The 16,300-nt window shown below is 44.4% G+C and overlaps 1 protein-coding gene across 4 annotated transcripts in view; it reads right to left on the bottom strand.

Annotated features, from left to right (window-relative positions):
* Nucleotides 1–2,832: 2,832 nt before the first annotated feature.
* Nucleotides 2,833–16,300, bottom strand: part of POLDIP3 (DNA polymerase delta interacting protein 3) — a 32,654-nt gene continuing 19,186 nt past the window's right edge. For all 4 annotated transcript variants that reach the window (XM_053258499.1, XM_053258500.1, XM_053258502.1 and 1 more), the window contains 2 exons: nt 5,335–5,401; nt 2,833–4,815 (listed from right to left, as the gene is read on the bottom strand). In XM_053258499.1, coding sequence (XP_053114474.1) covers nt 4,641–4,815; nt 5,335–5,401 — 242 coding nt within the window. In that variant the 3' untranslated portion in view covers nt 2,833–4,640. The remainder of the gene's footprint in view (nt 4,816–5,334; nt 5,402–16,300) is intronic.

Here is a 16,300-nt window from a genome sequence, read left to right as displayed (position 1 = left end):
AGAACCCAACAGCAGTCACAAAGTTAATTTAACCCAGGAATGCATGCCCATATAAAAATGTTTTCACTTGGCAGCTAAAGTCAGCCACCAAGGGAGTTTGATGGATCTTAAGGAAAGGGGATAGTAATTCTATAGCTTTGGAGCCACTGCAAACAAGGCCCTCTCTTGGGTTGCTGCCAAACATGTCTCTAAAGAGGTGGGGCCCAAATGCTCAAAGCTCAGGTAGGTTTCATGGGCAAGAAGAATGTCCTGGTCCCCAATTATTTATGGCTTTAGAAGTTGAACACTAGCACCTTGAATCTATTTATTTATTGTTCAGATTTTATAAGGCATTCCAAGGTGGTTTACAAAAGTTAAAATACAATGCAACTCCATAAAAATCACATTTAAAAACTTAAAATCAGTTAAACAGTCAAAACCATTGAATACCAAAAAACCACCACCATAAGAAACCAGGAGACTTGGCAGACCCTAAGGGGTAAAAGCCTGAACAAATAAAAAGGTCTTTAGTTGTGTTTTAAAATCAGCCACTGATTTCAAAGAGCAGACATTCACTGGGGGAGCATTCCAGAGCCTGGGGGCAACAACAGAGTTGGTCCTGTCCCATGTGCTTGACAATTTATCCTCTCTCAACATCAACAGAAGGAGCAAAGGCCCCTCTGATGACCTTGTTGGACAGGCAGAAACTACTGGGAGCATGTGGTCCTTCAGGTTTGGGGGAGAGAAGAAATCTTTAGGGACTGCACAGGTTAATACATAGATTTGAAGAGCACTCCCTTATAACCACCTTCTGCAATGTGCCCAGCAGGTAGGACCAGAACCACCCCAACATGATGCTTCCAAACCCCAAGCTAGCCAGGTAGTCCAGAAAGATACCATGGTCAATGGTACAATAACACCACTAAGAAGTCCAGCAGAAACAACACAGGCACACTCCCCATCCTCTTCCTGATGTAGGCGATCAGCCAGAGCAAATCAACGCAGTTTCTGTCCCAAAACCAGGGTGGAAGCCTGATTTAAATGAATTCAGATAATCACTTTTGTCCAATAACCTCTGGAGCTGGGTTGCCACTACTGTTTTAACACACCTTATCCAAAAGAGGAAGGTTGAAAAATGGAACTATAGTTGGTTAAGTATAAAGGATCCAGCAAAAGTTTCTTTTTGAAAGGTCTTACCACAGCCTCCATTAGCAAAGCAAACATCACACACTCATCAAGGAGGCATTTAGAAAAATTATGATTTGTTCCTATAAAGAGTGATAGAAATCATACTATTTTAAAAGCCATCTACTTGGTCACAATTAAATAAAATATTTGAAATCAGGTGTTTTTAAATGTAGAATCACAAGGTTCTCATTTTGGATTTACACCTTTCACATATTATATGCCTTCATTTTGTTCCCCAAAAATGTATTATCATAAGCAAATTAGAAGAAACACTCATAATCAGTCCCGTGAGAATATTGTTGTACATTCTTGACTAACACATTGGCTGTTTTATGCCAATAATGTGCATACTTTCAGTACAGGTTGGGCACTTGCCTATTTAGTGTCACCTCAGATGCTTTTCTTTGAAAATGTACTTCCAAAGCTGTGTGACGAAGTACTGCTGGAGTGAAATTTTATATTTAACTGGCCCATTTACAAGATTAGGAAATGGCTTCCAAGCAGTTCAGAGATGCAGGTTGACAAAGAAGCAAGTACAAAGTTGATAGTGTTGCATTCTTCAATAGTGAGGATCAGGTATTAGCTACACAGTGAAATTCATAATGCAGTGTTTATGACACACACATTATTTGTGATAAGCTTTCATATCCACATTTTTGAACTATTTTTAAAAAGCATTGTCCACAGCAACCCTAACACAGAGAAATATTTCATCAACCATTACACAGAGTATTTTGTTTATAGACCAATTTTGGAGTTGCGGATCACTGTAACTCACTACTTCCAAGTGATGGCTCCCTGCTTTGCACAACATAATCACACCCCTTTACAAGAGCTAGGCCTTTTGTTAGACGACAAAATACAGTATAGCCATAAAATAACCATCTGTTAAGGCTTCCCTAGAGAATTTTCTTTTGACAGATGTTTGAATGAACGTATTACTCTATCATTGTACTATGTGCCACCTTTTGCAAGGTGGTTTACAACCGTAATAGAGATCATAAAAACAAACTGTGTTGAAATGTCCACTCCTCAGATTCATACTGTGCGTTCCCTTTGGCACAGCCTTCTAGGCAGCTTCTCCCACCGATGCCCTCTGAGGCAAGAGAGTGGGGCTGAGCAGGTGTTGTTCACTTGGCCCATAATGAAGGCAGGTCTCTTCCCTTGCTGGCAGTTGCAAGAGAGTGAGGTTGACCAACAGTGATAGACAAGGTATCACTGCCCTAATGTCCATTGTCACATGGAGACAGGAGTCTAGTCAAGCAAACCTGACATGTATAGTTTGACGTAGATAGCATTCATTTGTGTGACACACTTGCACTTGTATTCTTGTTGTTGCTGCAGAGTTAGAACATGTTTTTTCATGGCTCCTTTACATCCAACACAAAAAAAACTCTCCTTGCACCCAGAAAACTAGCATGTCAGAAAGAAGACAAGGCTAAACCCTTTACCCTGACAATCTTTCTGTGCATAGGGAGTAGGCTTCCTCACCACTCCCAATTAGGGGAGCATTCAAATATGCAAACCGCCACCAGCAGTGGTGCAGCCCAGGAAAAGCTTTCCCATTCAAATCTGGCCCAAATAAGTCCTCTAAAGTAAAATGCAAACTTAGCCCTACTCCACTACTGATTTTCTTGAAGTCTAAAATGACAGGGCAGAATCCAGTCTCTGTATAACAAATGTTTATTCAGAAACATAATACATAGTGTCCTCCAGCCCCAACTTTCCCTTCCCATAACCAACCATTCCTAATGAGACACAGGTGTCTGGTTACAGGGAATAGCAGTTTTGCACACACAAAATATCTGTAGCTCACAAGCAGCCACTCTCCAGTAAGGGTGAAATTAAAATCAGTCTGAAAATGAGTGAATTAGATTTGGAAATCCCATTGGAAACAATGCTCCTTCCATATCCTGGAGAGTTATGGTATGAGATAACTGGTGTATACTTGCTAGATGAAACTAAGGGACTGTACATAATGAAGAGCAAGAGGAAGGTTTAATTCACTGAGCAGCAGGCTCCAGAGTGGAAAAAAAAAATATTACAGTACAAGATTTCAGCTCAGAAGAACAGAAATCGTTACATTTTGTAGCTGGAAGGATAAAAATTGAAGCCACCATCCAGACGCTGGAAGTAGCTTTTTATAGTCTTTTCTTGATTTCATTTAAAGTTAATACAGCTGACTGAACTGTTGTCAGTTCTCCATTTTCACTGGGTTTATGTGATACTAGAGGGAGTGTCTTTCTGTCTCCTAGCAAAGAGAAGCATGTCCAAGAAAGATTCCTCACAGATAAGAAGTACAGCCTCCTTGCTGTAGTGGTAGTCTAGGAGTTATGAGCAGAAACCTTATTGAAATAGTTCTAGCAGGCTTATTACTGAAGGTTGTTCTGGTGCCACTTCCAGCAAGGTCCAGGCAGGCATGAACCTGATCAAGGCTTCTACATTATGTAGTGCTTTTACAACACTATGCCTTTATTACACAAAAGAGGTGATTGCCCTCCTCCTTCCTATAAAACTGAAGTGAAGAAATTATAAGCACTTTCTTTCTTCCTAATAAAAAGATAAGAGGCTAGGAAAACTGATACAGGATAAAGTGAACATAAACACTTTACTGGTGCCTGGGGGGTGGGGGGACTTGCATTCCCATGAAGAACAAACATCTATGAAACATCTTAGTGGACTGAAGACTGCACCAGTGTTCAGGTCTCTTTCTTTCTCTCAGTGCACTAACAAATGACCACCATGGCAATGGCAAAGGATGATGTGTAGGGCATCCTATTTTCCTCTACCTATACCAGGCCTGCTCAACTTTGGCCCTTCTGCAGATGTTGGCCTACAACTCCCATAATCCCTGGCTATTGGCCACTGTGGCTGGGGATTATGGGAGTTGTAGTCCAAAAACAGCTGGGGGGGGAGTTGTGCATGCCTGATCTATACATACCTCCACTGTCTTCACAATTCTATCAGCTGCTGTATGACTAGAGCATTTGCTGCTTCTTTTACTATTTTTTTTTAACAGAACTCAGCTAAAGTTGTTATCAAAGGCATGAGAATCCAGCATCACACCCTCTCTCAGTCTCAGACATAATTGAAAATGAAATGTAGTTTATCACCAGTTAAAAGCAAAGAGACCATCTTTTACTCAAAGGATACAAACCCCAAACAAATGCTTATCACACCCATTGCTAAGTGTGCTTTTACTGGCTGGCTACTGGAGGGCAGTTACATGGTCTTGGCGATATATATGTCACTGGAGGAAAGGAAAATTATTCCATTAGAAATATGTGGACAAAAACTCCAACTATGAAAACAGAACACACACATTAGGGAGAACACTACTGTACAGGAAGGTAGCAATTGTAGAAAAAAAAGGTTTCGGCACGGTCAAACACAACAAGAGTTATGTTCCCGCACTCTTCTCCATATTTCCCACGTTTAACAAATTTCCCAGTCCACTTCTTGCCCTCCACTCCTCAAAGTTTGATTTTGAACTCTGTAGGCTGCACAGAGGTGGAGATCCCCGAAGATTTGAAGAGTGCCTTTAAGATGGTATCCGGGTCCACCTCAGCTGGTGGGTTTGAGGTGGCTCCTACACTCGTCCGACGTGGTTCACTTTCCTTTTTCACTGAGGGAGTGTCACTCAATCGACTATAAGGAACAGGAAGACGTGATATTTAACCTCATGACAGAATAAGTATGCAGCCATGTATCAGAGTTTACATGTTCCAGCAATTTCAGTTCATGGCACTGAATACAATCTAAAAGTAAACTAAAAAACACCTTTCAGACTTTAAGTTTAACCTGTCTGACATCAAAGGAGGGCAAAAGAGAATACAGAGAACCATGGGAAATGCTGCTATCTACAGATCTTGAAGGGAAGAATGGGTATCAGTTTATACTGATTAACCAAATTCCTCCTCCAGATGATCAAGCTAGCAGTTACAGGCTCAGAGAAGCCTAATGTCATGTTTAACTGGAAGTACAGCAACTGTGTATGCAGCTGAAAATCTCTATGCAGAGCTTAGGATATTTTAATAAAAAACTGATAAGAAAGGCTCTAATCAATCCACTTTAACAAGCATCCTTCAATATGCTTCTTAGGAACAAGAATTCTTAAGCAAAAATGTTACATTACAGGTTTATAAACCCAAATCAACAAACACTTACAGCAAGATGGGTTGATCTGATGTGATGATATTTCCATTCATATGAAGGTTGCATTTCATTGGCTGACCTATTGAGGGTAAACAAAGGAAACTCAGTTATAACCTAGAAAGATGCCACTGACTGCTATCAAGTATTGCAACTGCATTTCATCACTCCAGCTACAAGTGCAAAGAATGTTGGGAAGCACACACTCCTCAGACAGCTTCACCACAATCCTCCCATGTAGCAACAGGGCAACTGGCAAACATCAGTGTTGAAACAAACCAAAATAGAATACAGTAAGCTGGCTGAGCACTGTCAGACAGGGCTGTGCAGACACAGCAATGGCCAAGCAGGCATTTGCCCTTCCTGTCACTTAAAGTCTTCCATTCAGCAACTAAAAACCTTATATCTACCTGTTCACTTAGTATCAACTGTCAGAAGCATCCACCATTTGCAATATTTCCCCAACTTTTAGTAACAGAAAGGTAAGTCATTTCTGCACAATTATACACCGTGTATGTTTATACAATTTGACTTTGAGAAAACCCATTGTGCAAATACATCGGATTTATGCCCTAAGACCTTGGAGAAACAGGACAAACTATATTGCCTGGGCTGTGATTTCCTTAAAAATGTGTACAGTTTTGAATATTTGCTAATCATATTTAAATAATCTTGCTAAAAAAAAGCTAAATCAGGGTTTGACAAATCCCAGGCACCAGGGAACCATGGCATCTAGAAATTTAATTGTGGTGCCTAGACTGGGATGTTCAGAGGTAGAGTTATTTAATAAAATATGTAATTGTCTCAGACAGTACTGTTTCCCCATGGTATAGGGAGGTCATCCTAAACGTGACGGGTTTATCAGCCTCTGCATGCTCCGAGACAGGAACAATCAAGTTTCAGGCAGGCTAGTGGCTAGGTTAGGTAGCTGCCACTCAGTCCCCAGTTCTGGTCCTGTCTGGCTCCGTTAGACAGCTCTTGGTTTGAGCTCTTGTTCTACTTGCTATTTTCAGGCTAGTTCTTTCCTTTATTGTTCTAATTGGAATTTACTAAAGTGATTTTTAATTTATTAATTGGTGAGGTAAAAATTTGTTTTTTATCTTTTATTTTCTTGGAAATTGGCTCTAATGAACACAATCAGGCAGGCTTCCCACTTAGGCAATGTGCTGAAAGGTTCCCTTTCTGAGGGACCTTTTTCAGAATAAAGGGTCAGAGACCCCATGAGGGTGATCTCAATCCCCAAGAGACCCCTTTTGGTTTCTCCTCAGCATGATCGCACACCTGACACACTGACCAAAGGGGCTGGGGCTTCTAACCACACAATTATTACCACTGTTTTTTCTGCTAAGCTGCACAAAAGAGAAAAGGCGGCAAGAACAACCAAACATCTGAAGGAGATGGAGGAGGCTAAAAAGAAAAGGAAGGCTATACACACCTCGGCGGGGTGGTGGTGGTGGCTCCTCTGAGCGTGAGTCTGCAAATTCAGGTGGTTTGCAAGCAGCACCCTTCCTGATTCCTGCCAAAAGCTCCTGCCAAAGTTCCGTCAGCCATTTTGAATATGGCTTGATCTGCAATTTTGCCCATCAGCTGTGCTGCGGCCTCCGTTTTGGGAGCTGATACCTGTCAGGGGTCTAGCTTGCTAGCCCCTGCCATGAGTGTAACTGTGGCGCCAGTCAGAAATGCGGAGCCCGGACAGGCCCGTTTCACCACATGACCTTCCTTGATGTCCGGTTTCAGTGCAAGACCCCTGTGGGGTTTAATTTTGCCATCGCCTTTAGCACCATCACTACTGCCATCCTCGGAAAGGGGATGTGAGTGCTGTTTCTGCCTTGTCGGTGCCATCTGTGCTTCCACCCAATATTTCTAAGTGGTTGGAAGAGTTTACTGCAAAACAGTGCTTTGTCATTGTTTCTCCCCTCATTGCCCCCCTCCCCGTCCCATCCCTCCTGCCCTGCCTGGCCCTTTTTCTCTCCCTGCCATTCCTGCTACCCTTGGGCCCTATGCACCTGGGTCACAGCTGCCTGCCCCTGTGCTACCTAGATGTCCTGGCTGTCCTTTTTCTTCATCCAGACTCTAGCCCCACCAGACAGGCTATTCCACAGGGGGAAAGGGGGAAAATTATTGTCAAAATGGAGAAGGCTGTCATGCTGAAGAAGGGTGACACTTTCCTCTTCACCACCCTCATCTGAGGGGCCCAGAGTTCCTAAATGCACAAATGTTTGTGTTCCTGCACCTATTATTCCTGAGGTGCCTTGACCTGTAATTCCTGGGCCTGGACTCCCTGGCCAGCCAGATCCACCTATAGGATAGCAGCCTATACCTGCCCTTCTTTGCCAACCGGCACCACCTAGAAGCCAGCAGCCTTATTCAGTGCCACTGTCACTAGATACTCAGTTATCAGTCTGAGAAAGAGTGGGGGGAATTGTCCGATGAACAGGCGCCTGCTGAAAGGCCTATTCTACACACTTGGTCACTACATCTGAAATTGAGGTGTGATTGGCTAAGGCCAATCAGGAGGTATTTCCATCAACTGCAGCAGCTGCTACTGTGCCTTTTCCTGCTCTGTTTAAGGACATCATGCTGGCTGAATGGGGTGCACCGGTTGCTTCCAAACCTGGCTTTACCCAAAAAGCTTTATAACCTACCTAACGATATTACGTCTCTATCAGCAGTACCTCTGGTTGACACTCCTGTGACTTGGCTTGTGTCAGGAGCGCTGATGAATAAAAAGGGGGAAGAACAACAGAGGTCACCAGAGGACAAGAAAGCAGACCATCTGCTCAGAAAAGGTCATGATGCGTCTGCTATTGTCATCAGGGCAGCCACCACAAACTCTATTTTTGAGAGGGCATCTATTCTTTGGGCTAAGGAGTTGGTGCAATACATCCTTTCGGAGAATATTAAATTGTGCCAGAGCATCAAGTTAGCTAAGGCAGCCATTCTCATGGCTGATTTGGGTCTGGATTGTATCCAGCATGCCTTGTGGGCGATGGTGTCTGGAGTGGCAGTGCGCAGGGGCTTGTGGTTAAAGAACTGGCATGTCGATACTAAATCAAAGGTTACCTTAGCTGCTACTCCCTTCCCTGGCAGGGGGCAAACTGTTTGGAGAATCTTTAGGGCCAGTGTAGGTTGAAACTAAAGATAAAAAGAAGGCCATGCTAGCTGGATGCAGATAATTTCGTAGGCCCTTTGGGGAAACACCTCCTACCAGTCTTCTGTTCACCCCTAGAGAGCTTTCAACCAGGTTCCGGCCAACCAATTCAGGAACAACTTTAGGGATAATCGAGCACCGACCAGGCCAGCCTAGGGACATCCCTGGAGCAATTGAAGTAGAGGTGCTTCCAGAAACCAGCAAGGCAGACCTTTTTCTTCCTCTTCAGCTCAGGAAAATCATAAGCAATGACCTTGGAGGCAGGCTTCTCCTTTTCTCAGCGGCCTGGGCGAACAGCACCGCTGATCGATGGGTGCTCTAGACTGTATGGGAGTGGTATTCGATAGATTTTGTTTCTCCCCCACCCCTGATTTTCACCTAATAACTCCCATATCTATGGTCAAATCCAAAAGAGTTTGATGGAACAGGCCATTCAACATTTGTTGGACATTCAGGCCATAGAGCCAGTTCCACTGACCACATCATGTTCAGGCATCTATTCTTTGCTCTTTCTGGTGCCAAAGAAGGATGGGTCCTGGTGAGCTGTTTTAGACCTAAAACAGCTCAACAGTTACATGAGGAAAAGGTTGTTCCATATAGAATCCGCCTCAGGTCAATCAAGAATGCAGCCCAGCCCAGGGATGTCCTGGCATCAACTGACCTGTCGCAAGCTTACCTACACGTGCCCATTCACACCTCCTTTCGTTGCTTCCTGAGCTTTTCTTACAACCACCAGCACCACCAGTATAAGGCTCTACCCTTCGGGTTTTCATCAGCACCTTGAGTTTTTACGAAGCTGATGGTGGCAGTGATTGCCCATGTCTGACTCCAAGCCATTCATGCCCCCGCCCCCTGATGATCTGTTGTTTTGCTTGTCTTCCCAGTAACAGGCCTCCAGCGAGGTGCAGTAGACAGTCCAGATACTTGAGGAACATGGCTTCATCATCAACCTTCTGAAGAGCCATTTATGTACATCACTGCGCCTCCAGCATCTGGGCGGGCTATTTGACACACAAGCGGCTACTGTCTCCCTTCCATAGGAATGCCAACGGAAGATTGCTGCCTCAATCGTACCCCTATTGTCCACATGCAGGGCAGATCTAATGACTCCGGCTCAGCTCATGGGGTCAGCGATCACTTGTTTGGAGTGCACCCCTTGTGTGAGGTGGCACACCAGACCACTTCAATGGACCATCCTGCTTTTTCAGTTGGCCATAATGGAAAAGAGGCACCTGATGGTGCAGCCCTCCTGCAAGGTCAAGGAATCACTCCTCTGGTGGTTATCTCCAGGCATGGAGGAGGGTCTTCCCCTCGAAAACCCATGCAAGGCGGTGGTCACCATCGACGCAAGCCTCTCCAGCTGGGGAGCCCATTGCTACAGGTTGAAGGCAGTTCGTCTGGCCTTGTTTCAGTTTCAAAACCTACTTCTGAGAAAGCATGTCCTGATAAGGACCAAAAATGTGACAGCCAAGTCCCATGTCAACCATCAAGGGGGCACAAGATCACGGCCCCTTATGAGAGAGACCAACCTACTCTTCGCTTGGGTGGAGGTTCATCTTCATTCAGTGTTGGCAGAGCACCTAAGCGGTTCAGCAAATCTTCAGGCAGATTGGCTGAGTCGACAATGGATAGATTCCACAGAATGGCCTCTGAATCCAGAGGTCTTTGCTCAGATTGTGGAGGTGATGGGTCTTCCCAAACTGGACCCGTTCGCATCTCAGAGCAACACTCAACTTCCCAGGTTTTTCACGAGGTTCCAGTGCTCCCAAGTGGAACGGATAGATGCTCTCATGTCACCATGGCCGCCTGGGCTTCTTTGCGCATTCCCACCTGTTACAAGCCTCAGGTGTGTCATCAGGAAGCTTCTGTCAGAAATCATCCTGGTGGCACCTTACTGGCCACACCATCCTTGATTTTTGGACCTTCTGTCCCTGTCCCTGTTTGAACACAGGTCACTAGCAGACAGAGGATATTAACGGCAAGTCCGGAACACAATTCTTGCTTCAAGGAGGTCTTCTACCTCCTGTATTTACCAAGCCACCTGGTTGGCTTTCTGTAGCTGGGGGTGAAAACATCAAATCCAGTCTTCCTCGGCGGGAGTTTCAGAAATTCTGGGATTCCTCCAGTTGGACCTCAAGATGGGTCTCCGTCCAAACACCGAAGTGCCAGACTTTGGCCTTGTGCTCAATTCTGGACATTTCAATTCCAGGCCCCTCAGCCATGCATCCACACATTCACCATTAGAGAGGTCATCCAGCCCATCTGTGGATGTGGGGGGCCTTCTTCTTCTTCATTCAATTTCTATACCGCCCTTCCATATTATTATGCATATGTTTCAGTCCTCTTGGACCGTGTTTCGGGAAGATGGGTGGACTCCCAGTGTTACAATTTACCTGTCCCTTTACTGCTACTGTTCTGGCTCATTTTTATCTGTTTCTGTTCATGTTGAGTTCTCTCTTCTAAGCTTTACTATGCTCTACAGTCCCTGAACTGGGGATTGAATGACAGCTACCTAACCTAGCTACTAGCCTTCTGAAATTTGACTGGTCCTGTCTTGAAGCACGCAGAGGCTGATAAACCCATCACGTTGAGGATGACCTCCCTATACCTTGAAAAAGAACCCTTCACGGCAAGTCTACTAATGATTCTTTCTGTTCTAGGTATGTTACTCATAGAAGGAATAAAGAGATGTATCCTCTTGTAAAAATCCTTGGATTTATCCTCCACAATGTCTGTCATTAAGTCCAGTAATTTTGTCACATGTCCATTATCTGGGTTCTAAATTTTTGCACTGGCTCCTAGCTCCAAAGAAAATTCGTCAAGGCCTGACTTCAGTCAAGAACTAAAGCTTGATCAGTAAGGGGTTCTGTACCTTACACCCCTTTTGCTAATTAAAATAGCCCTCCAAGATTAAACATAAGAACATAAGAACAGCCCTGCTGGGTCAGGCCCAAGGCCCATCTAGTCCAGCATCCTGTTTCACACAGTGGCCCACCAGATGCCTCTGGAAGCCTATAGGCATGCCCTCTCCTGCCGTTACTCCCCTGCAACTGGTACTCAGAGGTATCCTGCCTTTGAGGCTGGAGGTGGCCCACAGCCCTCCGACTGGTAGCCATTGATAGACCTCTCCTCCATGAAGTCATCCAAACCCCTTTTTAAGCCATCCAGGCTGTTGGCTGTCACCACATCCTGTGGCAGAGTTCCACAAGTGGATCACGCGTTGTGTGAAAAAGTACTTCCGTTTGTTGTTCCTAGATTTCCTGGCAATCAATTTCATGGAGTGACCCCTAGTTCTAGTGTTGTATGAGAGGGAAAAGAATTTCTCTCTCTCCACTTTCTCCACACCATGCATGATTTTATAGACCTCTATCATGTCTCCCTGCAGTAGTCTTTTTTCTAAACTAAAAAGCCCCAGGTGTTGTAGTCTTGCCTCATAAGAAAGGTGTTCTAGGCCTCTGATCATCTTGGTTGCCCTCTTCTGTACCTTTTCCAGTTCTACAATGTCCTTTTTAAGATGTGGTGACCAGAACTGTATGCAGTACTCCTAGTGTGGTCACACCATAGTTTTGTATAAGGGCATTATAATATTAGCCATTTTATTTTCAATCCATCATATTTTCATCATATCATCATATGATGATATCCATTATATTTTCAATCCATCCAATCAAAAGATACATTATCAGCTGCCGTTACATGTAATTAGAGTCTAAGCTTCTCTATTCCGAAAGCAACTTCCATGGACAACAGCAATATTCCAACTGGTTACACAAATTGTATCACTAAATTTCCTGCTAGATCTTGAGGGCATTCCTCATGTTCCTGATGTATAAACAGCTGGTACAAGGCAAACTATCAAAATAACTCTTCGTTTAGGGCAACTTTGACTGCCAGGAACATATGTTATCCCAGTCAGACCATCCTGATATGGTCAGTCAGACCCTCTGGACAGTGTCATGGTTTAGTCTGAACATATTATAGGCATGGACTCTTTTCCTCTTTTCTACATAGCATTTTTTGTCTAACAAAATCTACTATTAATGTTGTAACACAGAGGTTTGATACAAAAGATCCTTAAAAAGTAATGCTTTACATTAAAAAGGGTTGCATCAAAAAGATAACTTGCCATCACAAAAGGCTTGAGTTGCAATAAATATATAAGTAAAACAGATCTTCACTGAAAGAATAAGCAATGAAAGAATTCATTGAAAGAAATATTCATTCAATGAAAGAATTCATCTTCACTGAAAGAATAAGCAATGAACAACCAAAGCTTGAAAAACACTCTCTCTCTCTATTTGAAAGGATACTTGAAATAATATTTTGGCCCCCAAAAGGCTAACTCTAGCTTACATATAAAAGGTACTACTTTAGTTCTTCTTGGCATCTTAAAAGTCATTCATAAAGGAAAAAAGACAATTCAAAGTTGTCATTTATAGTCTCATAAGAGATGGAACAGGTGACTGATTAACTCTTGCTACTCGCATCTTTTAAAAGTCAATTTCCTCAGCCAGCCCTAGGCCAGCCGTTAGCTTATCCAGTCAGCTCATGATTAAAGTCTGTGTGCACTCTGGAGCACTTCACTTAAATTGAATACTTTCACTCCACCTGCCACTCCCAATTTCAAAATAATCAATTTGGTTAAACTAAACGGTTAAATGTTTATTAGTTTATGTTATTAGACCTTGAAATGTTCCTCTGAGTGGAGACAGAAATACTGTTTTGGTTATTTGCTTTCATTCTCCTCATGAAGGTCAGCTTCCAAGTAATTCTGGCACAAAAAATGGCTCCTCATGTCAAGCAGGAAGGCCAGATCAGTCCAGAGTTGCGTAAAAAACACAGGTTGCTCACCTGCAACTTATGATCTGGAAGAGATCCGTCGACATCCATAAGTATGGGTTCTGCCCCTGCGCAGGAACCACGCAGTAGCAATGCCGCAGCTTGTCGAGGCATTCAAGCCCCACCTCCACGCCTACAAAGTGCTATTTAAAGGCGAGCTGGGTGCCATATTCCTCAGTTCTTGGACGACTGTGTTGTTTCATGTCCATGAAAGTCACCCCTGAGAGGTGTGCAACCGATGAAGCGTAGGCCCGAGTGGAGTGGGCCTTTATGGCTTCTGGTGTAATCTTGTTTTGTAGTTTGTAGGTAAGCAGGATAAGCTCGATCAGCCAGTGCAATAGTCTTTGTCTTGATATGCAGGAGCCCCTGGCAGTGCCTTTGTAAGCTATGAACAAGCGATTAGAAGATCTGAAGTCCTTTGTTCGCGCTTAGTAGAATAAGAGCACCCTGCGCACATCCAGAGTGCGCATAGTATGTTCCAGGGGGTGTGGGGTGGAGGGGTCCCTGAAGAATGTTGGAAGCATGATGTCCTGATTCAAGTGGAAGGACGACACTATTTTCGGCAGGAAATTGGGGTCCAAACCCATCAGTACCTTGTCTGGATAAAATCTTGTATAGGGAGAATCTATCCTTAAGGCCATCAGTTCACTTGCACGCCTTGCGGTGGTCATGGCGAGTAAGAAGGCTATCTTTAGGGACACAAATTTTATGGATGCAGTAGCCATTGGTTCAAACGGAGCTTGAGTTAATGACGAGAGCACCAACGAGATACTCCAGGGCTCCACTGGGGCCCGAATAGGAGGGTACACATTCATAAGTCCATTTAGGAAGGCTTTACTCTCTGGGTAAGAGAAAAAGAGTCTTGCCATCACATCCAGGGTGTTTTGATGAGAGTGCAGCTAAGTGGACTTTCAGGGACACATTGGCCAAACCTTGAGACTTCAGCGTAGTCAAATAGAGGAGAACATCCCCGACAGTTGCACGTTTTGGCAGAAAACCATGTGCCCTGGCATGGGTTTTGAATCGGAGCCATTTCTCCATGTAATTACGCCTACTAGAGGCCTATCTCTGGTTAAGCAAGATATGCTTCAGAACCTGATTTGCCATGCGGTCAGACCGAGTGTGAGAACATCTGGGGGTAGGACACGTCTGTTGTCCTGGGACAGAAGATCTAGTACTCGAGGTAGATGATGATAACGGTTCTCCAACAGTCTGAGTAGCTATGAAAAACATGGTTGTCTGAGCCACCATGGGGTCATGAGGATGCAAGATGTTGGAGTGGCTAGAAGACGAGCCACCACTTAGCTTATTAGTGGTTGTGGAGGAAACATGTAAGGCATTTCTTGAGATCAATCCAGCTGGAAAGCATGCCCTAGTGACTGTTGGTCATGTCCCGCCCTTCAGCAGAAGTTGGTGCACTTCATGTTTATTGAAGTTGCAAACAGGTCTATGGACGGGTCCATCCAGTGGTCGAAGAGGGGAGCAATGTATTTTGTCTTGAGTTCTTGAATTCTTGAGTGGAATTCTTGAGTTCTTGAATTCATGTTGTTGGTGTTGTACAAACACTCGGCTGAAATCGTCCACTAGGACATTCTCCAGGCCCTTGATGTGGATTGCTATTGGGAATACTTGATGCCAGATACACCAGTGCCATAGTTGTACACTGAGGGCACACAAGGTTCGAGATACAGTCCAGCCTTGATGGTTGATGTAAGCTTGGGTTGTTGTATTGTCCAATTGTACTTGGACGACTTTGCCTTGTATCAGTGGCAAGAAGGCCTGTAGTGCCTGGAAGACGGCTAGCAACTCCAGGAAGTTGATATGCAACTGAGCCTGGTGCGAGGTCCATTTGCCTTGTATCTGATGACCTTCACAATAGGCACCCCACCCTAGCAGTGATGCATCCGTCGTCAGCCAAATTGATGGAGATGGTGTCTGGAATGGGACTCCCTCTGGGAGATTCTGGCTGTCTGACCACCATGACAGTGATTGTAGAATTTGTGGTGGCAGCTCCAGATGTTTCCGCTGACTGTCTCTGTTGAGATGGGAAACTGACAGAAACCACAGCTTTCTCATTTTCAGACGTGTGTAATGTAGCACTGTATTGCAGGATGCCATAAGGCCGAGCAGTTGCTGTATCAGCTGAGCTGACTGTATGGGATGTTGTTGGAAGACCTGCACAAGATCCCTGATGCAGTTGTACCTTTTTTCTGGTAAGTATGCTCTTCGGGTTATCGTGTTCAACACTGCCCCTATATAGGTGATCACGAGCATGGGTCCAGGTGGGACTTTTCCCAATTGACTTGGATTCCCAGGTCTTGGAGGAGAGTCAGAACATATTGGATCTGAGAAAGTAACTCTTCTCAGTCCATGGATGTCAGAAGCCGGTCGTCCGAGTATGGGTAAATAGCAACACCTTTTGTCCTCAGATGGGAAATCACTACTGCCATACATTTGGTAAAAACCCTTGGGTGGTGGAAAGTCCGAAGGGTAAAGCATTGTATTGGTACACTTGATGGCCTACCATGAAACTTAGGTAGTACCTGTGATATTCTCTTATGTTGATACGAAAGCAGGCGTTTTTCAAATCCAGCGTTGCAAGCCACTTCTCTTGGTGAAGTGGTAGTATCTCCTGCAACGCCATCATATGAAATTTCTTGATATGGATGAGTTTGTTTAGATGGTATAAGTCCATGATCGATAGATAGAAGTTTATTCGGTCATTGACCAGCAAAGGATGGAGCAGATGCCTCCATCCTGCTTTGGGATCTGAAAGTAGCAGTAGAACCCTTCCTGCCTGAGCGTACACGGCACCGGGGTGACTGCACCCTTCCCCAACAGTTCCTCCACCTCCTCCTGTAAGGCTAAGGATGGCAGAGTGAACCTCACTCCCATAAAGTGAGAGATCGTCTTGAATTCTATGGCGTATCCTGAGGATATGATCTTCAGGACCCAGCGGGCCGATGTTATATGATGCCATGCAGGGGCATG

Source organism: Hemicordylus capensis, chromosome 5, assembly GCF_027244095.1.
Source record: "Hemicordylus capensis ecotype Gifberg chromosome 5, rHemCap1.1.pri, whole genome shotgun sequence".
Lineage (NCBI taxonomy): Eukaryota > Metazoa > Chordata > Lepidosauria > Squamata > Cordylidae > Hemicordylus > Hemicordylus capensis.
The sequence above is the reverse complement of the archived record's forward strand: the minus strand, read 5'-3'. Positions and strand labels throughout refer to the sequence as shown.